This window comes from Elgaria multicarinata, chromosome 5 (assembly GCF_023053635.1).
Source record: "Elgaria multicarinata webbii isolate HBS135686 ecotype San Diego chromosome 5, rElgMul1.1.pri, whole genome shotgun sequence".
NCBI classification, from domain to species: Eukaryota; Metazoa; Chordata; class Lepidosauria; order Squamata; family Anguidae; genus Elgaria; species Elgaria multicarinata.
In genome coordinates, this window is record NC_086175.1 from 5,154,152 (window position 1) to 5,181,992 (window position 27,841).

The 27,841-nt window shown below is 44.0% G+C and overlaps 2 protein-coding genes across 3 annotated transcripts in view; one reads left to right on the forward strand and one right to left on the reverse strand.

The window, feature by feature from the left end:
• CTBP1 (C-terminal binding protein 1) overlaps window positions 1–27,841 on the forward strand; it is a 426,424-nt gene that overhangs the window by 157,358 nt on the left and 241,225 nt on the right. The gene's annotated exons all lie outside the window — the stretch shown is intronic.
• MAEA (macrophage erythroblast attacher, E3 ubiquitin ligase) overlaps window positions 1–27,841 on the reverse strand; it is a 71,356-nt gene that overhangs the window by 35,462 nt on the left and 8,053 nt on the right. The window contains exons 2-4 of the mRNA XM_063125924.1: window positions 21,654–21,836; window positions 6,967–7,170; window positions 3,166–3,288 (exon numbers count right to left, since the gene is read on the reverse strand). Coding sequence (XP_062981994.1) covers window positions 3,166–3,288; window positions 6,967–7,170; window positions 21,654–21,836 — 510 coding nt within the window. The remainder of the gene's footprint in view (window positions 1–3,165; window positions 3,289–6,966; window positions 7,171–21,653; window positions 21,837–27,841) is intronic.

Consider the following 27,841-nt stretch of genomic DNA (forward strand, 5'->3'; position numbering starts at 1 on the left):
CAATCCCACTGGTGGTGTCCATTTATGTGGTCCCTGCTCAGACTTCTTTTTTTGTGGATCAGCCAGTTTTATGCTCTCTAGTTCTCTTAGAGAACTTTTTCACCATGGTAACGAAAAAAGAGAACGACCAGGAATATTGGGGGTCTACTCAACTCATATTAGGAACTGATGGACCTGAAAAGGCAGGTGCTGGTGGGGACACTGCTGCAGATGGAAAAGATGGTTTTGGTGTTATCTACACCCTTCCTCGCTTTAATATGTTGCCATCAGCACTACTAGAAGACGATTTAGTAAAATCCTGGTTAATGAATGGACATGTCCCTGTGGCACTGGCACAATAGAATCTGTTGAACATGCCGTTTTGCATTGTAACATGTATGAGGAATGCAGAAAGAAGCTAATCTTTCCATTATTAACAGCCTTTTCTGGATGTAATCCCACAACTTTGGTATTAATTTGTTTAAGGGATGTGTCCTCCCATATTACTGAAAGGATCTCTAAGTTCCTGTGACGTCAATGCGAATGAGAAAAAAAATGTTGCAATCCTCCTGAGAGAAGGAATTCCCCAAAGCTGTATTTTGTTTTCGGGTCGCTTTTATCTATCTTTTGTATGTTTTATATTGATTTTGCTGGTCTGTGACGGTAATAGATAATTGATCAATACAGCCTCCAGTGTCCTTTTCCAAAGCAATGTGGATGTGTCTGCTTAGAAAATTCCTGGCAGTGAGGGCAGGACTCCACCTTATGCGCCTCTATGAGACACAGCAAACAAAGTGAGTGTCCTTCCGATAGTGGTAATTTATTCCCAAATTTAACACACTTCCTAAATGGCATTTTAAGTGCCATATGCAACTCCCTCAGTGATCTAGGACCATGAGGAAAAACTAGAAGGAACCAACAAGACATTTTTAAATTTTTTTAAGAGAAAAAGGGAGAACAACAACAAAAAGAACAAGCTAAGAAGAAGTCCAGAAAACCTCAGCACTAAGAACAAGCTAAGAAGAAGTCCAGAAAACCTCAGCAATCACAAAGTTTGCTCTATTGGAGCAGAAGTTCCCCACGAGGCAACCATTGCAGTAGCTGAAAGAGAACTGAGGGAATAAGTGGGAACCCGCTGTAGACATGTGCAGTGAGACGGTGGGGGAGGGTTCCCACCAAAACTTTAGAAGTTTTAGAAGTTTCCTGAATTAAAGCTCCGCGAAGGCACAGAGCCCACGAAGAACTCAACTGCAACCTGTCTCAAGGACAGGGCAGCTCCTGTCCTAGGTGAGGAAAGCCTGAGCCCCCTCTCCTCCCCTCATTAACCCTGCTTGGAGTATGTGGTGGCTGCACTTGAATTTCATTTTAATTGAAATCTGCTTGGAAATTACAAGCAACCAGATGCCTTCTGATGAAGGAAAAGGGTGCACCATACATGTGTGGATTAGGTTGGGCACAATATCATAAAGAGGCAAGGACAAGCAATGAATTACACACTCTTTTTTTTGCATCTGGGCTTTTTTTACAACCCTTACTCCCCCTCCTTCTCTGCAAATCTCATTTCTCTCTGCTTCTGAACTTCTTTCCCGCTGCCTCCCCTCTCTCCAACATACTGTTTCTCTGTGCATTGGGTCATTTTTCCTGCTGTCCCATTTCCTCCTCTGTTTCACTATTCATCTGGACTTCTTTCCTATTATCCCCCTCCCTTCTCTCAAACCGTTTCTCTCTGCATCTCAGCTTCTTTCCTGCTGTAATTTCCCCGCTCCCAATTTTCTGTAACTTCCATTTATCTCTGCATTTAGGATGATGTTGAAGATTAGCTGTTTCCCTTCCTTTCTCTCAACTGGATTTTTTCTCTGCATCTGGTTGTTGTTTTTCCTCCCCTCTAAATCTCATTTCTCTGTGCATCTTGGCTTGCTGAATTGGCTATGTATCATCTTCCTCCTTGAAGTCTTTATTTTTGTTCTAAAGAAACCATGCATTCAGGCATAGGGTAATTCTGCAACTTTCCACTTTGACAAAATGTTAATTTTATTCATTATTATTGCATTTTTACTGCCTTGGTTGGGGAGAGGCATGGAATTTTTTCCTTCACATGCCAAGTATGTTGGCCAGATTTAAGTACTATGCACCTTGACCAGGAAAGGGATGGGTGACATTAATTTTTCCACCTCAGGGAGCAAAATGCCTTGAGCCAGCCCTGACTATGATGACAATGAATATGTGTACTATATGTAGTGCAGAGAAAGTCTGTTTTCATTGATATAATGGATTTGTATCTTTAAAATCCATTACACAATCAAAATAGTGTTAGAGAAGACTTTGGTTAATATGAATTCTACATGCAACTAGTCTGTGTACTTACAAAACAGGTTTTGCAACCTATACTGTATTGTGTACTTACAAACCAGAGAGCTAGTGTAGTGGCTAAGACATAGCTATGTATCACGAGGAACCTTGTTTGAACCTTATCTCTGCCATGAATTCCCTAGGAAGCTTCAGGCAAGCCACTCTCAGCTTCAGCCTCCTATCTGCAATATGAAGATACTGACTTACCTTACAGGGCTGTTGTAAGAATAATATAGTGTATGTGAAGTGCCTGTAGTATTCCTTAAGGACGAGATACATTGTAAGGCAAGGAAATTTAACCTCAAGTAGTTATGTTACCCAAAATTATCCTAATATAAAACTAAAGGACCCATGAACATTTTGTTTGCTGTATGTTTAGGGGAAGCTTCAAACATGATGTAATGTTCCAAGCAGAATACAAAAAATGTATTAGTATAAGCCTTCATTTTAAATACCTATCCTTCATGTCAATTTGTAAATAAAATACTTTATAAAGATCTGTTTTGTTGTATAACGTTAATTTAGGAAGTATAGCTGAATCAATGAGATTCACAATCAGGAACAAAGTTAATCCATAATACAAGTCCATCAATTGGGACAGCTTCTTCAAAGAATTAATTCTACTCTTCTTCATTTATATTTTAAATCCATATCCACCTCTGCCTTAAGAAGGAAGAAAATTACACAATGTTATGTACAACAAAATACACTTCTTGGGTGGTTCTAATTATTTTTTAACCCCATTCACACATGCTAATTCAGGCATAAAACTTGTGCCTTACAACCATTACATCGTTCATCCAGTTAAAACTCCAGCCAGCTTAAAATCCTGCATACCTTCATCTTTCTGAGTCTAGATTTGTTATCATGACACCAAGCTAAACAAGTCATTGTTTCTTGTCTTTCCAAGGATTCCTCTACTTCTTTGGCAGTCAAAAACATCTCAATATTTACCAAGTCCTAGAAAGAGAGGGGAAACATAGTTATTCACCTGAGGAACTACATTGTTTACATCAACAACTTTCCTTAAGATAACCCAATATGAAGATTCCACTAAAGATACTTTTAGAGGTACTTCCTCACAGAATATGTCTCCGCTTAGTTTTGATACTCCGTTCCCCCTGCACCATAAGCCTATGCCATTCAGGAAGGTCTCCCGACCCTCTATGTAGTATTTTTGGGAACTGGAGGAGCATAAGGAAGAGGAGGTAGTAAAGTCTGCTTCTGTTAGCCTAGCTGCAGACAACTAAATATGGATCCAACTCTGAGTTAAAGCCTGTTTTTCTATGTAAGAGAACCAACTAGGAGTAAAAAAGTGTGGTTTGAGGTTAAGCATTATACATTACCCAATAGGTAGCATATTTATTATTGCATAAATTAATATTTAGACAGTCAAACAAAAGCATTTACTTTTCATAGCATGAGAAAATACTGCCAGCCCTTGCTTCACCTTCAAGTGTGCAATCTCTCTTAATGATTTTAATTAAATAATTGCTCAAAGCAGATAAATTCTGTAGTGCAAAGTATGTGAACAGCACGAACAAACATTTTGGATTAAGTTCCTAATTAGTATATTTAGATCTAAAAAGGTATGTTCCAGTAATTACAGCAACTAGTTGGTATCCCTTTATGTTAAATATGCATACATACACTAGAAATTTGGAAGCTTAATTTAAATCAAGCTTGTTAGTCTCTGAATAGAAAGCTTGTTAGTTTCTGAAGTACTTTATTCCTCTTCTCTATTAATAGGTAGCTATAATTTCATTAGCAAGAAAGGCACAAAAAGCTAAGGGGAAAAAGTAGAAAATATGGTGAACATGAGTTTGGGCAAGGTGGATATGCAATATTAAACCTAGCGTTGAGGCAAATATCCATCTGCCCTCCCCCCCTTAATCTGGTCCTCAGAGGTCCAGGAAGATGCACCTATGCCTAAGACTGGGGAAATTGCATATATTCCCCCTCCACTCTAATGTCAGAGTGGAGGAAACACACCCCCCCTCAGTGCCAACAGGTGCCTTAAAGGTCGTATTAACAGGGCCTTTAAGGCATCCATCAGTTGTGGGGGGTGGGATATGCAATTTCCTCAGCCTTGGGAAATCGTGTTTCCCCCTCTCGTGCAAATCATGGCCTTTAAGGCCCTCTTAATCTTGTCACATACAGAGGAGGCAAAGGACGCTTTCCAGGGCCTCCAGAAAGTACGCAATTCCCCTGGATACGCTAATGGCATGCCAGGGAAAATACACACTTTCTGGAGGCCCCAGGAACTGCACTTTGCCAAGAGTGCGCCACAAGTTCTTTATATCCTAATTAAACCATTTGTATTTTTCAAGAATTTTACATGGGGTGGGGGCGGTTAGCAGTAGAACTATAGTAGATTCCATGTGCCTATATTTCAGTAGAGCATTTGACATGGTTAAAGATAGAGTATTACCAGAGAACCAAGAAACATCTATTAACAGCCAACTACTTAAGAAAAAAAGTTGTACTTTGGGGCATAATTTCAAGTTGAAAAGAAGCAGCATTGAGAGTTTGCCTCCACCCCCAAGGGTATTACTGTTCATTTAGAACTGTCTGCTTTGAAAGCACACTTCAACTGTTAACCAATTCTGTTGGGATTGGTGAGATTGTATAGGCTGATTGGGATGAAGTAGAAGCTCTGTCTAGTGGGGCATTTGACAAGATGAAATTGTCAGTTACATCACCAATACTTAAATTGGTATGTGAAAATACAACGTTAAGACCTGCCACCAAACTGCAATGACTACTACCTCCGCCCACATTCTTCTAACTCCACTGGCTAAGAGCACAAATTACATATCAAAATTCCACATGGATGAATAGGTTATTCGTAACAGGAAATGAACAACCTGTTTGTGACAATCAATGTAGTATTAAAATGCCTAGGGCAAATTTTCTATTGCCTGTATAACTTTTTAAAGGAACACTGTAGCAGCAAGCTATTTCAAGAAATCCTTTGTTTCCAGTGCATGTAGATGATGATATTCAATTAGATCCATTCTGTGCCAGAATCCCCAGTAATTATTTTGAACTAATCAAAAGCTATTCTGTGAAATCTTAAAGCAAGCAGAAACATGATATAGAAGCCATGGGATAAGAGAGAGATCCTTATATGGACTAGTAACTTGTTAAAGAGCAGAGAGTAGGAATAAATGGACAGTTTTTGCAATGGGGGAATATAAATAGTGGGGTCTTCCAAGGATCTCTACTGGGACTGGTGCTTTTTATCTTGTTTATAAACAATCTGGCATTAGGAGCGAGCACTGAGGTGGCCAAGTTTGCTGATGATCCCAAATTATTTAGGATCGTTAGAAGAAAAATGGACAGCGAAGAGCTTCAAAAGGAGCTCTGCAAACTGAAGGAATGAGCATTAAGTGATATAATGAGGCAAAAACAATCGTAACTTTACATATATGCTAGTCAGTGGTAACTGACTAGGGAAGACCTTGGGGTTGTGTTGCATAGCTCATTAAAAATGTTGACCCAGTGTATTGCTACACTAAAAAAAAAATGCAATTTCCATGTTGGGGATCATCTTTACAGAAAACTATGGTGTGACCACACTTGAAATATTGTGTACAGTTCTGGCCATCTCATCTAAAACACTATAGAGCTGGAGAGTTCCATTTAAGACTGCAGATGGGGAATCTGTATAGCTGTCCTCCACTACAAAAAAATCCCTGCACTTGGAAAATTAAAGGGCAGGGACAAGTGTTCTACCATAGCTTTCTCCTTGAGATGCTAGTCTTCCATCTGTAGGTTTTGATTTAGGCAGCTGGTCCAGACAGGCAGCAGATCAAGTTGAGGGGGGAGAGAGATTCCCATCCCCTGCCTAACCATGACTGATCCAGACATGAAGCAGCTTTCTTCCATCAGCTATCACGCTGACATCACAATCCAGTTCCTAGCTTGAAGAACGCAGCAGCTGTACGCCATCATTTAAGTGAATTACTCAATGGCTGGGGTCAGACACAATAACCCACAATGGGATAAGTAAGCCATGGTGGTTTGTTTAACCCATCATGGGTTGTTGTGTCTTCTGTCAGGCATTTTGGGTTAATTTACTTGCTTAAAGGGTTGCGTGAAAAAGCAGTTTGGAATGCTGCTGCCGCTCTATTTTTCACAGGCGTCCCCCCCGTGTAATGAAAACAGCTTACATGGGCTATTCCAGAAGAGTGTATGGGAGGAAATGTGCAATTGGGAACACCTTAAATGACTATTTCAGCAGTGTTTATGGGGAGAAGAGCAGTTGTGCTTTAGTGATACTGTGAATACTTAAAAGGCCTGTCTGCCAGCAAAGGCTATAGGGGAAAATGTGCAATTAAGGGTTTTGAGGATGCATCAGTTTTGTCCTGATCCTGCAAACTTCCAGCAATGTTTGGACAGGAGGATGACTCAAATTATATACAGTAGCTTAATAAGCTATGCACAGCAGCTTATTTATCTGATCATGTGGGGGATAACAGTAGCTTATTTTCAAAATACTGTGAGTAGTTTATTAACCCGTCATCACTTAAAGTGACATCCAAACCCGACCAATGAGAGTGGTGCCTGCCAAATCCTAGGCAGAATCAAATACAGCAGCATTTTCACACCTACTTCATCACAGCAAGTACTAACCTCAATACCACTTTGCCTGGCTAGTTTTACAGCTGTATTGTAGTAGCCACATCGCAAGAGATGTTCCACCATCATGCGATCCATGCGTTTTTTCTTCCACATATTTGCAGCAGCTGGCTGATCACTGCTATGCTCTTTAAGATGCTCAATCCTGCGTTTGCATAGCTTTGCACTCTCATCTTCAGCCTGGATAGACTCCACTGCCTATATAAAGAAAGCACTTGCTGGGTCACATGTTAACATTGAAACGGATCTGAACTCCAGATCTGAAGTAACTCAGATTTACTATTTATGCAATGAGGTATGTACACACTTAACTACACATGCAAAATTTAATAGTGTCCCCAAACACAGTATTCAGCAATAGTTAATTAACTGTATTTATACAGAGCTGAAGCATACACCATTGTAGCCAAGATTAATAGCTTCATATTTAGTTATATTAGAAGATAATAGCTACTCCTTCATTCACATCCCAAGCATTTATTTGTGCATATGCTTGCAGTAATAGAGATATGAGATAAACCAGTTATGCATCTGAGGTGCAAATATTTAACAGGTAAGCTGAGAATTCTGGCACAAGGCAATTCACTTGACTTGACATAGCTGGATAAAGTGGTTGGGCAATTACAACTGGGGTAAGGCTGTACCAGGTTACTTGACTAACATGAAAACACTGAAATTAGCCTGGTAGTCAGCAGATATTATGTGCTGTTGATAGTCCACTTCAGTCAGAAGATGAGCAGCTGCATTTTGTAACAGCTGCAGATTTCAGACCATTCTCAAGAGTAGCCCTACATTGAGTGCATCGCAGATTATCAATGTTTGGACCACTGTAGCCAAGCTATTGTGGTCGAGGAACAGCTGCAGCGACTGAGCCAACCAAAACTGGTAAAAGGCACTCCTAGCCAATGAGGTCACTGTGATGCAGTACCCTTTGGGTCCTCCTTTATTTCTCTTATTAAATCAAAGGATCCCAATTATGGGGTGGGTCATCAGAATGCTGCACCCTGACTCTGTGACTCACTGACCCTCCAAAAATCCACTCCAGTTTATGAAACAGAAAGAAAGACAGGTTGCTTACCTGTAACTGTAGTTCTTCGAGTGGTCATCTGTGCAGTCACACATATGGGGGGGTTCTGCGCCTGCGCAGGGCCAGCTTTGGAAACTTCTCTAGCTTAAAGTCTTTTAGGCGGGAACCCCTCCCCCACCGTCCACTGAGCATGCTCAGGGGTTCCCGCCTAATCCCCTCAGTTCTTGAAACTGCCTAAACAGTCTCACTGAGGTGAACCACCAGGTAATCAAAAAATGACACCATAGTGGGGACGGTGGGAGGGTTGTGTGACTGCACAGATGACCACTCGAAGAACTACAGTTACAGGTAAGCAACCTGTCTTTCTTCTTCATGGTCTCTGTGCATCACACATATGGGTGAATAACAAGCTGACTACCCGGAGGTGGGTGGTGTCAGGTGATGGATGAAAATTCAACGGATTGCCGATAAGACGGCACGCCCAAAAGCACAGTCTGTACGCGCTCTGATGTCCAGATGGTAGTGACTGGTAAAAGTCAGAGGTGTCGACCAGGTATCCGCTTTGCAGAGGTCCGGTATGGCAATACCTCTTTAAAAAGCTGTAGCAGTGGCCCCTCCTCTGGTGGAGTGAGAGCGCACTTTCCCCTTCAGCGGGGGGCCAGCAAGTTCATAGGCTAATTTAATAGTCTGAAAAAACCCAAGCAGATATTCTCTGTGGAGATGCTTGGAGTCCCTTTTGTTTGACCCATAACAAACAAAAAATCTTAGGGATCTCCGGAGAGTCACTGTTCTGTCCAGCGTATGTAGTGTTGACTCAAGAAGAGTTGTCGGAGCAAGGAAAAAGCTTGGCAGAGTAAAATCCTGTCCAAGGTGAAAGGAGAAACAACCTTTGGAAAAAAGCTGGGTCTGGTCTAAGGACCACTTTGTCGGCATGAAAACCCGTATAAGGTGAGTCCATACGGAGTGCCACTAACTCTGATGCACGTCTAGCAGACGTTATGGCAACAAGGAATGCCACCTTAAAAGTCGGTAAACGCAAATCTGTCTTTGCCAACGGTTCGAAAGGCTTGGCAGACAGTGCTTTGCGCACCACGGAAAGGCTCCATTGCGGAACAAAGGAATGAAGGGGTGGAACTGTATCTTTCATCCCTTTCATAAAGCGCTTAACCAGTGGATGAGTGAAGACTGAACAGCCCTAAATCCATAAATGTGAGGCAGAATCGCTGCCAGATAAACTCTAAGTGAGGAAACTTAAGGCCTCTTTTAACAAGGAAAAAGGGAAAGTGAGGATGGTGGAAATAGGCTCTGAAAGGGGTTTCTCATTCCTGCTTAGTGCAAAGGAGGAGTGAGCTTCTCATTTGGTAGCATATGACTTTCCAGTCGCTTGTTTCTTAGCTGCTAGAATTATGTCCCATATATCAGGGGGTAAGGATTGACAGTCTAACATTGTGGTTTCTACTATGAGGTCCAGAGAGCTCAATAAATTGAGGATTACTCCCACTGCCTTCGATAGCATCCTCTTCTAAGATGCTACTAGAAGCCAGTTGTCTAAATATAGGACTTTCACCCTGTGTAGGCAAATGAACTGCCATATATTTTGCAAACATTCGGTGGGCTGTGCTTAGGTCCAATAGATGCACCCAAACTGGGACATATCGGTACCTATGATAAACCCAAGGTACCTCTGGCGAGTGTTCTGAATGGCTATATGGAAGTATGCATACTTATGTATATGGGGCAAAACCTACTCCCTTCTTGAGGAGCAGCATTAAGAAAGACAGTGTGTCATCCGTAATTTGCTGGTTCTGATGCAGGAAACGAGATGAGCAATGAGATTGAACAATCCTTCACCATCGGATGGGAGGTCCTCAGTCTAGTTCACAGAGTGAGACCTGCTAATCACAGGTATGCATGCGAAGCGCCAGAGCGCGCACCATCGCTCTCAACTCACAGTGAAGTGACGGGTCATGTAAAGTTGCTGACAAGAGGAAAAGTTGGATCTGGACATCATAACTAGATAGTGTATGACTCTGGGGCCCAAAGCAGAGGAATATGTTCTGAAAACTCCCCTTGGGGCTAACTGAACTAATATATAGAATTGGAACACGGGTGCATAAAGAAAAAACCCCATGTCCATTACTGGACCTTATGTAAAGATTCTACACTTTCCAATGTCAGAGCCATCAAAGAAGGGCCCTTCCAGGAATTTTTAACTGTCAGAAGCAGTGCTGGGAGGAAAAATATCGACACTGGAGTTGGCTTCTCAGTACATACAGCATGAGATACAAAATCCTGCACTTTATTTTCCTAGTTATGTGTCTCAATACCAAGCCTGGTCATCCTCAAGGACCGGGAAGTGGTATAAGTCCTCCAAAGGAGGTTCTGCCCTGTGTAGGTGATGCAGAAGAGACCGACTGATAGTCCTCAAAGGATTGAAGGGAATCAGGTCTATTCTTATGCTCTAACTCATCTTCCCCAAGTTGATCTCCTAATGTCCCATGGAATGGGGGTGGAATGGGGAAGAGCTAAGTAATTGTGCTGACGCATTGTGGCTGTAACAGCTGAGCCCTGTGTATCGGTCGCAATGACAGTGATCACAGTTGTACGTATCCCCATCACGGTACTAAAGCCAGTATCCATGCTTGTATGGTATTCTCAGGAGACGTGGCCCATTTAACATTGTATGCCCTCCTCTTCCAAGGGGGGGGGGAACCCCAAGAACGATGACATCAGACATCATGATAATAAAACGCTCTCCATTGAAAGCAAAGCACTCAGAGCGTAGAGACTCTGAAATAGGGACCTTGAAATAGGTGGTTAGCTTGCAAGGTATACACTGCCTGATGTGGTGGACAGATGTCCATTGGGTTTGGAGGGGAGAGATATTACATCTCACCCTCTGACATTGAAGCTGCATGCGAGATGCCCTCTTGGTATCAAGAGTCTCAGCGTTTGTACCAAAGAGCTATTAACATTATTGTTATGTTATTGTCATTTTCAGTACCAAAAATTTCAACCTTGGTACCAAAAAAGCCAGTTATGTTCATTGCCAGTGTCAGCATAGAGAACTCCAGCGTCTGCATTGTAGATGCTAGTTATGTAATTGCCACAGTTGGTATCGAGGGCTCCAGTCTGTACCGAAGAAGCTACATTGTTGTCGGTCTCGGCATTGAGGGATTCATTCTCGGTACCGAAGAAACTAGTTATATTGTTGCCAGACTCGGTATCGAGAGGCTTCAGGCTCCGCACTGAAGAAGCTAGTTAGATTGTTTCTCAGTATTGAGAGCAGTCTAGGTACTGAGAGGTCACAGGCTAGGCACTGAAGAAGCTAGTTATATTGTTGCAAGTCTCGGTATCGAGAGGCTTCAGTGTACTGAAGAACCTAGTTATTATTGTTACCGAGGAGGCCAGCCATGGGGACTCTAACAGTAGTGGTTAGATCTGGCTTCCATCGAACGGCAGATCCTCTATGCGGGTGCATGCCTGCTGGGACAGCCCTGCAGACCTCAGCTACGCATGCCTTCGTAGCACAATGGAAACTACCATGGCTTTGAGGCGCAGTCCGTAGCGTGGCGTGCTGTATTAAGCTATTGTCGAGAAAGTCTCATAGCCTCAATACAAAAACATCTGCCAGTTCCCTTTGGTCATCTGGCAAGAATCCGGAGAGAGATGTAATATTCCCCCATTAAAAGAGCTTACGTTTTTCCATTGTGGCTTGGTAATTATGCACACAAAGGGATAAAGCTGTAGAAGAGTATACTCTTCTCCCCAGGCCATGCAACCTACGGCCTTCTTTGTCCACTGGTGCATTATTTGTATGTAAATAGGAACGGGACAATTTAGTCCTGCATCTTATAAATATATGTTGTCTAGCCTCCTCGACATTGTGGCATAGAGGAGGGCAGCTTCCATGATTGTTGTGCTGTGCGCAGCAGCACAGGCAAATATGGAATAGCCACTGGGGTTGATGACCCACAGTATACATCATCGTAAACTGGGTCATTAAATTTCTCTATAGGTTGGGATATTTGAGCCCCTAGGAACCTTGCCATTCTTTGTACCTTATCATTAAAGTGTGCTAAGTCCTCTGAAGGGGACACCACGTCTGCAGTGACCACGAGGTCATCTGGTGGTGATGTATCTTGTGAGGAGTCCGATTGGTAATCCTCCTCCGATGGAACATCCAGTCCCATGTCTGATGTAGGCAACGTTTGCAATGCTTCCGATGGTACTGCGGTTTGCATTGGTTGCGGAGCGCGCCTCGGTACAGATGGTAGAGGCGGCGGTGGCATGGCCAAGACATCCTCTGGGAGGGATGGAGGGAAGATCGCTTTGGAGGGTGGTTGGCGGAAACGCGGGTACGGCTCGTGTTGCCATTCCTATGGATACTGATAATAGTAATCTTGGTGCCTTCTGTGTCTCCAATCCTCGTAATAATACGGAGGATACTAGGAAGGTTGCCAATCAGCGTAATAGTCCCACATTCTTGGAGGGGACAGATGTCGCTCATCATAGGTCATATATTGAGGACCTGAATGAGCTAAAGCCAGTGAACGACCCCGGTCGTATCTGTAAGGAGGCATATGTCAGTATCGATAGCCTTTGGTATCGACCGGCGCTTGCTGGGGCACTTGTCGGTACCGACGTCTGTCGGTATCGATGGGCTGTGGTTCCTCTCGGTACCGAGGGGAACTGGGACCCCGATCAGGTATGGTATTATCCAGGGAGGAACCTCTAATTTCGCCTTCTGAAATCGATGCTCTTACGCTGGGATCATCTGTCGGTACCGTGATGATCTGCAGCGGAGAAAGTATCGGTGAGCCGATACCGTGCCCTGCCTGGGGCGGAGAATTCGATACCGGTGGTGTAGATGGTGTCGCCCATCTCGTATCGAAAATGGTCTCGGTAGCGATAGCCTCGGTATCGGGTTTATCGGTTCCGGAGGAGACCTTTGCAATGAAAGGCTCGATATCGGGTTTTTTTCTTTTCTTCCCATTTTCCGTCTTAAGTTTGCTCTTTTCTTTCTGGGGTTGTCAGCCCCAGAATGCTCTCTCACTCTCTTAGAAATCTTCTTTGCCGCCTTTGTTGATGCGGCTGAGAGGAGGAAGGGGGAACCGATAAGGCTTCACTCCGCGCGGGAGGAGGTTGGGGCACAGACTCCATTATAATAGGAGATTTGGAGCATCGAGATCCTCTCGGTACCTCCACTGCCTCCAACGCCTTTTTTCAGAACAACGCCCAAAGGCGATCTGATCGGTTTTTCTCGCTTGCCTCGAGAATTTTAGACAAAACACACAAGATTCCACAATGTGTGTCCCCCAAGCAAAGCAAACAAAGGGAATGTCCGTCGGTTAGCGTGATCTTCAGCCCGCAAACAGGGCACTTCTTGAAGAGGCCTTGATGTGCCATAAGCCACAAGGATAACTAACAACAAACGAATTCATATATATCTAAATAGAAAAGATTAGGAAACTGGAGAGAAAAGACAAGAAGGAAAATAGAATATTTTCAGCTGAGGTAAAGTATACCACACATACGAGAAGTCTCCACAAGCTGTTGACCCTACAGGCGGTTGAAGAGAACTGAGGGGATTAGGCGGGAACCCCTGAGCATGCTCAGTGGACGGTGGGGGAGGGGTTCCCGCCTAAAAGACTTTCAGCTAGAGAAGTTTCCGAAGCTGGCCCTGCGCAGGCGCAGAGCCCCCCATATGTCTGATGCACAGAGACCACGAAGAACTTTAATTAACAATAAGTAAGGTTATGCAGTTACAATGCTTATGGTTTCATCAGTTCAATGCTTGTTTGTTTCATTTGCAATCCTGCCTTCAGCAGATCCTAACTCTACCTAGCTCACTCTCTCACATACAATTCTACTACCTCTTCATTCCTCCCCCTCACTACTAACAACCAATCCAGACCTTTGGACCACCAGCCAGTCAGCATTCACTTCACATTCTCTCCCCCTAGATTTAACTACTTACCAACCTTGTATTTGAAGTCCACACAGCACTCACATCTTAAAGGGCAACTATCATTTAAACATCACAAATACATTATATAAATTGGCAACAAACAGTAAAACATCACAGTCACCTGGGCCTCAAGTGACAATGATGACTCTAGGAGTACTCAGATTATGTTCCTGTTCCTTCAGAGGGAGTGTAATCCTGTCTGAAACAGGCAACTTGACCTATCTTCTGGAAATAGGTAACACCACCCACAGCATCTCAATCTTGCCAGAATTCAAGCGCAGTTTATTTGCCCTCATCCAGCTCACCACTGCCTCCAGGCACTGTCCCAGGGCTTGCATGGCCTCACCCAATTCAGATGATATGCAGCTCTTTTTCTCCGTAAATGCAGGTTGCTTACCTGTAACTGTAGTTCTTTGAGTGGTCATCTGTGCAGTCACACTATGGGCTCTGCGCTGGCGCTGAGCTTTGCCTCGGAAATACTTCTCTAGCTGAGAAACGTTAATTTTGGCGGGAACCCTCCCCCACCATCCACTGCGCATGACTGCGCGTGTTCCCACGATCTTGGTACCGAGAGGATGACACTTCAGTGTATGACACCAAAGTGGGGATGGTGGGAGGGTTGTGTGACTGCACAGATGACCACTAAAAGAACTACAGTTACAGGTAAGCAACCTGCATTTCTTTTTCGTGGTCTCTGTGCATCACACTATGGGCGATTACCAAGCTAACACTCACCAGTGGAGGGTCGGTGTCAGTGAAGAACAGCTGACAACACTGCTCTACTGAAGGAAGAATCTTTCTGGGAGCGGGTGTCGATGCTGTAGTGTTTGACGAAAGTTAGAGGACGTGACCATGTCGCTGCTTTGCATATGTCCTCCAGTGAAACTCCTTTTGCGAAAGCAGTGGAAGTGGCTAAACTTCTGGTCGAGTGTGCCTGTATTCCTTGAGGAACGTGCAGTTTAGCTAGGCGGTAGGCTAGCTTGATAGTGTGTTCTATTCACTGGGCGAGCCTTTGAGAGGAGAGTGTATGTCCCTTCTGTTTGCCACCGTAGCAAATAAAGAGGTTTTGAGATTTGCGGAATGTTTTTGTTCTGTCCTTGTAGAACGCTAAGGCTCTCCTAACGTCCAGACAATGTAATCTTTTTTCTAGGTCTGTCGAAGGAGACGGGAAGAACGTCGGAAGGATGATATGCTGGTTGATGTGGAAGTCTGACACTATCTTAGGTAAGAAGGCAATGTCTGGTCTCATGACAACCTTGTCGTTGTGAAAGATAGTGAAAGGGGGGTCGATGCGGAGCACTGATAGTTCGCTTGCTCTTCTCCCCGATGTTATTGCTACTAAGAATGCTACCTTCCATGACAGAAGGTATATGGGGGTGGTAGCAAGAGGTTCGAATGGTTTTGCTGTTAGTGCGTTTAAAATCACTGAGAGACTCCAGTTGGGAGCAATAGGTTTTACTGGAGGTATTAGGTTTTTGAGGCCTCGTAAGAACTTCTTTATTATTGGTGTGGAGAAAATGGGTCTATGTTGAATTTCTCCACGGTGTGTCGAAATAGCGGCTAAGTAGACGCGAATAGAGGAGTACTTTAGCCCTTTTTCATATAAGTGGTGTAGGAAGGTCAACACATTGGTAATGGAGCATTGATCAGGTTGGAAGGAGTTTGCAGTTGCGAAAACGCAGAAGCATGCCCATTTGGTGGCGTAAGATGTCCTAGTGGATTGTTTTATGCATGCTTTTAGGACATGTACTTCTGGTGGTAGATGAGGAGAGGTCGGTGGTGTGTCATTGTCTAGGTATAGTCGTGGTCAATCCTCCATGCCGTTAGTTTCAATCTGTGGAGATCGGGGTGGAGGATTTGTCCGTGGTTGCATGACAGGAGGGACGAGATCAGGGGGAGTCGATATGTGCATCCTTTGGTGAGGCGTGCTAGTGGTGAGAACCATGCCTGTCTGGGCCACCAGGGAGCAATTAGAATGCAGTTCGTTCTGTCTTGTATGGTTTTCGTAATTACTTTGTTTAGTAGCGGAAAAGGTGGGAATATGTAAAAAAGGGCGTTCGTCCAATTGTGTGTGAATGCGTCTCCCATGGACCCATGTCCTATTCCTCCCCTGGAGCAGAATGTCTTGCATATCGCGTTCTCTGCTGTGGCGAATAGATCTATTGTTGGTTGACCCCAGGTTTGGAAGATTTGATGGAGTATGGTGTTTGAGAGTTGCCATTCGTGATCGAGGATCAATGTGAGGCTGAGAGAGTCTACAAGGGTGTTGTCGTTCCCAGCTATGTGAAGAACCGACAGATATATCCTTCTGGGGATAGACCACCTGAGGATTCGGAGCGTGAGGTCAACTAATTTCGGGGACCTTGTGCCTCCTTGCTTGTTTATGGTGTTGTCGGTAAGTATCTGCACGTGGTGATTTTTGAGGTAAGGTTCGAATGCTTTGAGGGCTTTTCTGACTGCCTATAGTTCTAAGAAGTTGATTTGGTTGGTGGACTCGTTGGTTGTCCACTGGCCTTGGATTTGTAGCGTTCCGCAATGGGCTCCCCAACCTGCTGTCGATGCATCGGTGGGAAGTATCCTGGATGGGGCTGGTTGTTGGAAAGGGACTCCTCCTAAGAGGTGATGTGGCTTTGTCCACCATCGAAGGCTGTCGATAACGGTAGGTGGAATGTTGAGGAAGTGGTTCTTTGAGTCGCGATCTTTGTCATAGTGCTGGAGGAACCAGAGTTGTGGAGGGCGCATATGGAATCTGGCCCACTGTACGACTGTGGTGGTCGATGCTATATATCCTAGTAGGCGTTGTATTTTGTGGGCCGATGTGTGAGGTTTCATAATGAGAGCTTGGGTTTTGCGAATGAGGTGGTATGCTCGGTCTCGAGGTAAGTATGCTCTTCCGATGACTGATTCTATTCGTGCTCCGATGAATTTTATGGACTGAGTGGGTTGTAGAATTGATTTCTCGGGGTTTATGTAAAGTCCGAGAGTGTCCAGGGTATGAAACGTCAAGGAGATGTTGTCGCATAGAGTTTCCTTCGAGTCCGATGTCAGTAGCCAATCGTTGAGGTATGGATATACCTCGACGTTGGATAGGCGAAGGTGGGCACAGACTACGGCCATACACTTGGTGAATACCCGTGGGGCTGTGCTGAGTCTGAACGGCAGTACGCAGAACTGGTAAATTTCTTCTCCGATAGCGAATCGGAGGTAGTGTCGGTGTGTCTCGGCGATGGAAATATGAAAATAAGCGTCTTTTAGGTCTACAACCGCAAACCATGCATTCTTTCTTAGGAGTTGTAAGATATTGTGTAGCACTGTCATTTTGAATTTTTGGGGGTGAATAAAGTTGTTGAGATCTCTGAGGTCTAAGATCAGACGAAGACCCCCGTCTTTTTTCGGTACGGTGAAGTACCTGGAAAAAAACCCTGCGTGATTGGATTCTGGTGGAACGTGCTCTATAGCCCCTTTTGAGAGGAGGAGGGTAGTTTCGTGGGCGAGTGCGGTGGAGGGTGTTGTGATCTTCACAGTACCGAGAGGAGGGAGAGTCTCGAATTCGATTTTGTATCCTCGGAGGATAATTTGGAAGACCCACGAGTCTGTGGTGATGGTTTCCCAGGCGTGGTAAAAATTGGATAGACGATCGCTGAATGCAAGGTATTGGTGACTTGAGTCAAAGACGACGTTTGTGCAAGTTGTCCGATTTCTGTTGTCGGCGGAAACGATTGGTCAGAGTATAAGGCTTTCGTTGGAAAGATTGTGTAGGTTGGAATCTTGGTGCCTTGTCGGTTGGTTTTTGGGGGTATGTCTGGTATTGGCAGAACCATTTACGTCCTCTTTGAGGTTGAAGTTGTTGGTTTTGTTGGCCTAATCCCATCTTTTTGGCATTGTTTCTGGCTTTTTGGACTGTGTCCATTTTCTCGTCTGTGGAGGCGTTGAATAGTCCGTCACCATCGAAGGGTAGTTCTTCTATCCTTGAACGAGCTTCCGGTGCCATTCCCGCTGACCTGAGCCAAGCATGGCATCTCAAGGGCTACTGAACTCATCATTAATTTGGCATAGCAGTCCGTCTGGTGTCGAGTTGTATTAATTTGGAGTTTTGATAGGCGTGAGGCTTCGGATTGAAAAACCCAAGCTAGTTCTCTCTGGTCTTCGGGCAAGTAATCACATAGTGAGCCAACTTTGTCCCAAAGGAACAACTGATATCGGGACATAAGAGCTTGATAGTTTGTGACCTGTAGACCTAGAGCTGATGCAGAGTATGATCTTCTGCCAAGGAAGTCTAATTATTATTATTATTATTATAATTTATTTATATAGCACCATCAATGCACATGGTGCTGTACAGAGTAATCTTTGACCTTCTTTGTCCACAGGGGAAGAATGATGTTTCTGGGATGTCGAGTGGGACGATTCGACTATTATCGAATTTGGACGTGGGTGAGTGAATAAAAATTCTACGTCTTTCTTCTGTACCCTGTACATAGATGCTAAGCGACGAGATGTCGGTGTCATTATAGAGGGAGAAGTCCATGTCTGTTTAACAGCTTGAAGTAGAGTAGGTGCGAATGGTATTTCTACTGGAGCCGATGCTTCAGTAAATAGTGGTTCAAAAATGGGGCCTGTAATTTGCTCTTGTTGCTGTTGTGCATCGACGCCAAGGGCGTGAGCCATGCGAAGTATTTGCTCTGCGAAGGAGCCCATCTCTTCGGAAGGTGATCCTCTTTCCTTGGGACCAAGGTTGTCATCGGGGGAGGGTAAAGAAGGTTGTTCAGTTGATGTCGATGAGGAATCAGACTCATAGCCTTCGACAGGGATAGGAGACCTTGGAGAAGTTGTACGCGGTTCGTCGCATGTTGTTTGAGCAGGTACCAATCATGTTTCTGTATTAGACGAGGTTGCAGGGTTTTTTGTTTGAGATTGTGGAGGACGCTATGTATTTCGATCTTCACAGTAAGATGGTCTCCTATCATAGTAGTATTCATAATGGAGGGTAAGAATATTCAGAGTATCGATCGTGATCATGGTATGGTGATCTTGATCTGCTGTGATAATAATGTCGATGTCTATTAGTGTAGTGATCGCTATAGACTGATGGTGATCGATGTCGAGATCCTGACCGAGAACAGCGTCTCCCGTTCGTAGCGCTCGGCTCGGGAGTGAGGTACGCTATGTTCCCTCGATCTTATCCTAGATACGGGTCTGGATATAGGTCGAGGTGGAGGAGTAGGTCGACCATGCCCTGTATTGTTGGTGCTAGGTGGGTCTCTTTGAGTTAGAGGTAAGATCGATAACTGTGTAGGCGTCGAGGGTTCTCGAATTTCACCCTCCGAAATCGTGGAGAGTAGTTCAACAGCCGGGAATTCTGCCGGGTTGGAACTCTCTGTTATGACCGCTGGGCGTGGCGGAAGCAGGCCAGGTTTCGCGGTTTTAGGTCTCTTTTTCTTTGGTTTGTCCTGTGTAGTAGAAGGAGACTTAGCGTTTTTAGCTTTTTTTGCTAACTTTTTTGCCGTTGATACGGTAAGAGAACACTTCGATGCCGAGGGTTCGGTGCGTGATGTCGATGTCGAAGGGTCAGTCAATATCGAAGCTTGTAGAGGTGTGGTCGAAGTAGCCATGATTTTCGGTTTGTCGACTTTTTGCAGTGTTTGTTTCCAGAGTTCAGCTTTAAGCCAGTCTGCTCTGTGTCTCCTCGTTTGCTTAGAAAAAGATTGGCAGTGGTGGCACGTTTCAACTATGTGTGATTCACCAAGACACAGTAAGCCGAGTGAGTGTCCATCCGCTGCAGGGAGTTTGTTACCACAGCGGACGCACTTTCGAAAGGGTGCCTTAAGGGCCATGCAAGATATAGTAAGAGAGAAAGAAGAAGTTTTTAACAATTTTTTTTTTTTTTTTAGTAAGAAGGAATATGAAGAGAAGAAGGAGAAGAACGGAGAGGAGAGGAAGATGAATATATATAATACAGGTAACTCAGCTACTCAAACTTTTTAAGATGAGGAGGAGAAGAATTCCTGCGAGGCAGCAGCTAAGGCGGTCACAACGGAACTGAGGGGAAGGCGGGAACACGCGCGTTTCTCAGCTAGAGAAGTATTTCCGAGGCAAAGCTCAGAGCCCATAGTGTGATGCACAGAGACCACGAAAAAGAACATTAGAATACTGATAATATCTTGGCCCAAATTACCATTCCCAACAGCTTCATATAGATGAAAACAAGATACACGCACATATACAATACAGATGTTAACAAGGTGAAAGGTTGGTGCCCTGAGGCACCTCATAGCACAGGTGCCAGGGGCAAAAGAGCACCATGCCCCATTGTCACTCTCTGAACTCAGCCCTGTACATAGAACCTCCGATCCCCATCTCACAGAGACGGTACAGGAGGATACTATGGTCAATAGCATCAAAAGCCATAGAGATCGAGAAGAAGTAACACAGTCACACTCCTGCTGTCCCTCTCTCAATAAAAGGACATCTACCCAGGGTAACTAAGGCATATTCAGCCCCACAGCCAGGCCAGAACCCAGACTGAAATAGGCTCAGATAATCAATATCCTGCCCAGCCATTACCCTCTCCATCACCTTTCCCAGAAATGGGGTATTTGAGACCAGGCAGTAGTTGTTAAAAAACAAGGAATCCAGGGTAGGTTACTTCAACTGTGATTGCACTACTACCTCTAAGGGCAGCAGGCACTAGGCCCTTACAGAAAGACATATTAGCCAAACCCTGGACCCACCCAGTCATACCCAATCTGCTACATCTAATCCGGAAGGAACAACATGGATCCCAGGGACATGTGGGCAGTCACACTGCTGCAAGTCATTTGTCCACATAATCAGGCTGCAGTAACTGAAACTGATCACATAACATGGTAGACATGGAATCGTTTATCTCATCTGACACAGCTGTAATAATGGTGTCTAGTTTGCTCCAGAGTTGAGCAACTTTGTCCTCAAAGTGTCTAGTAAAGGTGTCACAGTGGGCCTCCAAGGGGGCCAAAGGCCCAACCACCACTGCTGGTGTTGGTAGCCTATGGGCTACCCTGAAATCTTCCGCTGGATGGCTACCCAAGGATGCATGGAGGAAGCAGAATAAGAGAGTTCCTTGCTGCCAGCACTACCCCACGGTTGAACAAGAATTTCCTTTTGTAACAAAACTTATAAGCAGTTACTCTTCATCAAATTCAAATTTGCAACTTCCTAGTTCTTTAAGAAGTGATCAAACTTCTTACTTGTTTCATGCATTTGTGTACACCTCTTCCTAAGTATAGGCTTAGCAAGTGGGTCTCCTAAGTGGGAGACCAAATATTGAACACATTTGTGTATTTATCCAAATATGTCCATACGTGCCATATATTTATATGATGGATGACAGCATGTTTCATTTATCTACTTCATCTTCAAATAGCAGGCTCTGCTCATTTAACAATTTGGAAAGTCAAGATGCACCATTTAGGGATGTAGGATTCCCACCCACCCCACTTTTGACTAATGGATACAATATTTAGACAATGGTAACACAAAGAAGCAAGATGCCAATATTTCTGCAATACAGACCTATTATGTCCAAAATGCAAATTTTACTATTTTAGTTTTGAAAACTGAAATAGAAAACCTAAGCTGTAAGATGGAAAAGAACAAGAAAAATAAGAAACTCTAAGAATAAAATGAAGTGGAGTGGTAGGTTACCTTTCGTTTCAGAACGCTCAGCTTTTCAACTACTCCATCAAGGAGACTAACCACAGAATCGACAGCTGGACAGCTGCTCAGTGTCTTCTCTAGCTCTGCTACAACCATTGTGACATGGCTGGTCTCTCTATCAATATTTTTCTGTGCAGCTCGGAACCGTTTATTCAGTGTTTCATAGGGTACCTTTAAAAAGAAACAATATGTTAGTATTTACATAGAACCACTTTTTAGGTAGGATTTTCGTAGTTTAACAGGTATGACCAGTCGTCCATCTTCCTCAATGACTGAGTTTGGATGATCGCGATAGGAAAAGAAGCCATCGTGGCTTCTCCCCCCGCTATTTGCATAACCACCCCCCGCAATGCAGTGCAAGTTGGCAGGCAGGCTGAACCCGGTCTATGGTGATTGCACTACTACTGGCTTTGTATCCATCCTACAACATCATCAATCATCATCATCATACGATTATTCTTTTCCCACCTCTCCCTTTGGATTGAGACAGAAATCAAGACATCTTAAAATTCTTGCTTTAAAATTCATCTGGGTAGGTGTGCCGGAAGAAGCTAGTCTTTATAGCTGTCTTAAACTCAGAGGAAGAGTTAAGTTGACGAATCTCCTCCAGCAGGCCATTCCACAGCCTGGGGGCAGCAGAAGAAAAGGGCCTCTGGGTAACAGTAGCCTACTTTTGGCTGACTGAAGTAAGTTCTCCCCAAAGGACCTGAGTGTGTAGGGCATATTGTACAGGAGAAGGCGATCCCACAGGTAACCTGGACCCAAACCATGTAGGTCTTTAAAGGTAATGACCAACACTTTGTACTTCGCCTGGAGACTAATTGGCAGCCAGTGGAGTGATTTTAATGTTGGGGTAATATGCTCTCCCCAAGGTGTACCGATGACCATACTGGCTTCCATTTTTTGAACTAACTGAAGTTCCTGAACTAGGTACAATGGTAGCCCTGTGTACAGCACATTGCAGAAGTCAAGCCTCAAGGTTACCAGTGTATGCAGTACCGTCTTTAGGTCTTCCAACTCTAAGGAAAGGGCACAGCTGATGCAACAGCCAAAGCTGATAGTAGGCACTCCTGGCCATCACATTATTTATTTATTTATTACATTTCTATACCGCCCAATAGCCAGAGCTCTCTGGGCGGTTCACAAAAATTAAAAACATTCAAAGTATAAAACAACAGTATAAAACCATAATATAAAATACAATATAAAAGCTCAACCAGATCAAAACAGCAGCAATGCAAAATTATGAATTTAAAACACCAAGTTAAAATTTATTTATAGACTGTTAAAATGCTGGGAGAATAAAAAGGTCTTCACCTGGCGTCTAAAAGCATATAATGTAGGTGCCAAGCGAACCTCCTTAGGGAACTCATTCCACAGCTGGGGTGCCACAACAGAGAAGGCCCTCCTCCTGGTAGCCTCTATTTAGGCTGTCATTTGGAGCAATGGATCCAGGAGCACCCCCAAGCTGCGAAAGCAGTCTTTCAGGGGGAGTGTAGCCCCATCCAGAACACACATCCAAACCCAAGTCAGGGCCCTTGACAGCAAACATCTCCATCTTGTCTGGATTCAGCTTCAGATTGTTTTTACTCATCCAGCCCGTTACTGCCTCCAAGCATACATTCAGAAGAGACACACTATCCTTAGCTGATGCTATCAAAGGCATAGGGTTTTAATGGAATTGTTTTATATGTTATTGTAAAGTGCCTCAATGCCAGAAATGGTGAGGCGGCGCTATAAAAATGCTTTAAATAAAAATAAATAAAATAAAAATAGAGAAATATATTTGGGTATCATCAGCATACTGATAGCACCCTGCCCCATGCCTCTGGATGATCTCTCCCAGCGGTTTCATGTAGATATTAAACAGTGTTGGGGATAGGATGGTGCTTTGTGGTACACCATACAACAGCCCCCTTTTTGAGGCGCAACTATCCCAAAGTATCACCATCTAGAACCTATCCAAGAAGTAGGACCGGAACCACTGGAGCATAGTGCTCCCAATTCCCAAATCCCTCAGGCAATCCAGAAGGATACCATGGGCAATAGTATCGAAAGCCACTGAAAGGTACAAAAGTACCAGCAGGGACACACTCCTCCTGTCAATAATCATACAGTGATCATCCACTAAGGTGACCATAGCTGTCTCAACTCCGTATCTCGCTCTGCAGCCGGTTTGAAATGGGTCTAGAAAATTGGAGTTGGAAGGCAACTGCCTTCTCGATCACCTTGCCCAAAAACAGAAGATTTGATACCAGTCTGTAATTATTAAGGTCCAGGGAGGGCATTTTAAAAAGTGGCCGTACCACTGCTTCTTTTAAACATGGTGGAAAACTCCCCTCCCTGAGAGATGCATTAATAATATGTTGTAGCCTAACTGCATCTCCTCCCTGGGCGACCAGCCAAGAATGACAGGGATCGAGAGGACAAGTTGTCTTCCTTACTCGTCCAAGCAGCTTGTCCATGTCCTCAGTACTCTCCAACGGAAACTGATCCAGTATAATCCTACTCATGGAATTGCTGGATACTCCACTGTCATGATGTGCAGGAGCAGTGGGAGAAACCACAGTGGCTTCTTTTCTGGTTGTGATAATCCGAACAGGTCCAGTAGCTTTTCACAAACCATGGCCACTTGTCCTCTCCTTTAGAGTACAACACTTCATGTATGCATTTAAAGTACCGTATTTCTTCAATTCTAAGACACCATCGATTGTAAGATGCACACTAATTTCAGTACCACCAACAGAAAAAAAGCTTTGGTTCTAAGAAATAATAAACGCAGCTGCGATTCTAAGATGCACCCCATTTTTAGAGATGTTTATATGGGGGGGGGGAAGTGCATCTTAGAATTGAAGAAATACGGTATTTATATACAGCTCTTCATCGCAATAGATTCCAGGGTGGTTTACAATACAGACCATTCTTTATTTGCTTCCTAAAATCTCAGATGCAAGGACACTCTTAGAATTCCATGCACTTATTTGTCCTGATCTTCTCACTCAACATTTTGAGACTCTACAAACTTGTTAAAGGAGTATGAATTATACCAAGACCAGGCCCTCCCTCGCCTTGACAGCAGGACGTCTGTATTGCGAGGCTTGGGCTCCCGCACTGGCATTCCTTCCCGACATCTGCACGGAAAGCACAAATGCAAAGTTGCCGCCACTGGCCGAGCACCAAGGAGGGGGGAGGAACAGGGTAGCCAGCTCTCCTCCCTCTGACTGCCCTGTTCCTTTCCCCCCGTTTTGTTTCATTTTAATCTGTAGATAGAAACCTTCGCATCTACAGATTAAAAAAAAATTAAAAAAATAAAATAAAAACTGGGAGGAAGGAAGCAACAGAGAAACTGGAGGGAGGTCAGGAGGAGGAGAGCTGGTTACCCCGTTTCTCCCCCTCTCCGGTGCTTGGCCCAGCAGCAGCCTCCCAGCTACCCCATTCCTCTCCTACCCCCTTCCATTTTTTATTTATTTACAGGGATCTGCAATGCTCAACTTTGAGCTCCCGGTTCACCCTCTACCTTGTCCAGCCCAGCCAATGGCTACCAATCAGGGGACACTATCAGCTCCGCAACCAAAAAAGTTGGGATAAGTGCCCAGCCTTTTTAAAGTGGAGTTTCTGGGGTATGCCCCCAGATGGCTTCGCATGGGCGGCTGCTTCATGTAGATGACATGTCGCCACTCTGAATCCATCCTGGTGCAAACCCTTCATCAATACAAGCCCTTGATCTTAGTACTGAAGTGTTGCAAGTACCTCTTTTTTTATTTGCTAGAAAACACAGTGAAAGCTGAAGATATAATAGAATAAAAGAAACCTCGCGAAGTGTTTTTCTGTAATGTAGACTATATCAACTTTTAGCTTGAATTTTGAAGAATAGTGCTATTCAAATAAACACCCTCATATTATTGGATGACACGTACAAGCCAAGCCCCGTTGATGCACCTACTGACTACCCACTCCTGGTACAAGACTTGGGTGTGCAATTCCACTCTTTCCCTTCATGTACAATGAATGTATGAGGACATTCATGTAAACAGCTCCATTAGGGGATGTAGTGATGAAACCAGCAGTAGATTGTAGAACAAAAGATGTAAGGGAAGAGGATTCACCTTCCTTCTCACAAACCTGTGAACTGTTCCGAGTACAACAGTATTACCATCCACCTAATGAAAGTCCCAGACAATCAAAAGGTACTTCGCATGTCAAGGAATAGTCAACTGACACAGCATCCAGCACCAGATCCCTTCTTCTAAGACAATGGCATAAAATCATGCATCACAGTCTAGGGATTCTTCTTGCATCACAATGGTAAAATCTTGTATCAGTCTTGGGTCTGGCTCAACCAATCCCTAACTAATGTTGGGTAAGACCTCAAACAAGTAGAGCAGAATCTGGGCACTCCATAAATCAGCTTCCCCCTCCAGATATTTTAAATTGCAACTCCTATCAGCTTCAGCTGGCATGGCCAATGGTAAGGGATGATGGGAGTTATACTTCAAAACATCTGGAGGGCACCAGACTGGGGAAGATAGCTCTAAATTATCAGCACTTCCTAACTTTATGCTGTCACCTTAGGCAGATATTACCCCATAAGTATTAGAACAAGATCCAAAGAATATCCAACATGGGGGTAGGGAGATTTGGGTAAAAGGTCATGATGCGATAGGAAATCAGGTGACTCCTGAAGATCACAGATTAAAATTGCTCCAAGATATGCTTTCCTTTAGTTAACACCAAATTAGTGACATGCAGAGGATTCTCCTGCTGTAGGGCTGGGCATTTGGCCAGTTAAATATTTGTAGAACGTTCATGTTATGAGAACAAAGGTTTGGTTTCTATGCTAATTGCAACAAATTAGGTAGCTGTTATTGTAAAACAATGGCATCTTTTTAAAAAAAGGTAATGAGTTTTTTTCCATTTCATTTATCTCACCTTTCCCCTCAAGGCAATATAATGTCCCACCCCATCCCCATTTTTTCCTCACAATACTCCAGAGAAGTAGGTGAGGCTGACTATAACTGGCCCAAATTCATCTAATAAGCTCTTTCTTCATGCTCCATAAAGATTTGAACCTGTGTCTCCTTGGTCCTAGTTTGACAATTTACTCACTAGACAATGGCCTTTGCTTGTTTGACTGTCTGGAGATGTCTGCAGTAATTTTTATTTAAACAAATATATATATATATATATATATATATATATATATATATATATCCCCACCAAAAAGAAGTCACTCAAAGTAGCTTACAAAATATTAAAGTCATGAAAACAATAATCCACATTAGAACATAATTACAAAACTAAAAGCATCAAGACAAGACGGAGGTACTGTTAGCGGATGGTTCATTTGCGGCGAGGTGATGTTTGCCCTGTCCTGGACGGGGTTGCACTCTCCCTAAAGGATCGGGTCCGTAGTTTGGGGGTGCTCTTCGATCCAGAACTGTCACTTGAGGCACAGGTGAACTTAGTGGCAAAGAGCACCTTTTATCAGCTTAGGCTGATATACCAACCGCGCCCTTATCTGGACAGAGATAGCTTAGCTACAGTTATCCATGCTCTGATAAACTCTCGTTTGGATTACTGCAATGCGTTATACGTGGGGCTGCCTTTGAAAACGGTCCGGAAGTTTCAGCTGGTACAAAACAGGGCAGTACGTTTACTAACAGGGACTGGCTGGCGAGATCACATTACGCCAGTCCTTTTACAACTTCATTGGCTGCCAGTCCAGGTCTGGGCCCGATTCAAAGCGCTGGTATTGACATTTAAAGCCCTAAATGGTTTGGGGCCAGGTTATTTGAAGGAACGCCTCCTCCCATATGTACCTACTCGGACCTTAAGATCATCTACAGGGGCCCTTCTCCGTGAGCCCCTGCCAAAGGAAGTGAGGCAGGTGGCTACTAGGAGGAGGGCTTTCTCCGCTGTGGCACCCTGGTTGTGGAATGAGCTCCCCAGAGAGGTCCGCCTGGTGCCTACACTGTACTCCTTTCGTCGCCAGCTGAAGATCTTTTTATTCACTCAGTATTTTAACACTTAATTTTAACTTAAATTTAAATTATACTGTTTTAACTCTGTATTTTAATCTTATATCAATTTTGCTGCGCGGTTTTATCCTGGTTGTGCTTTTTATACTGTATTTTGTATTTGTGCTTTTAACCTGTTGGTTGTTTTATCATGGTTTT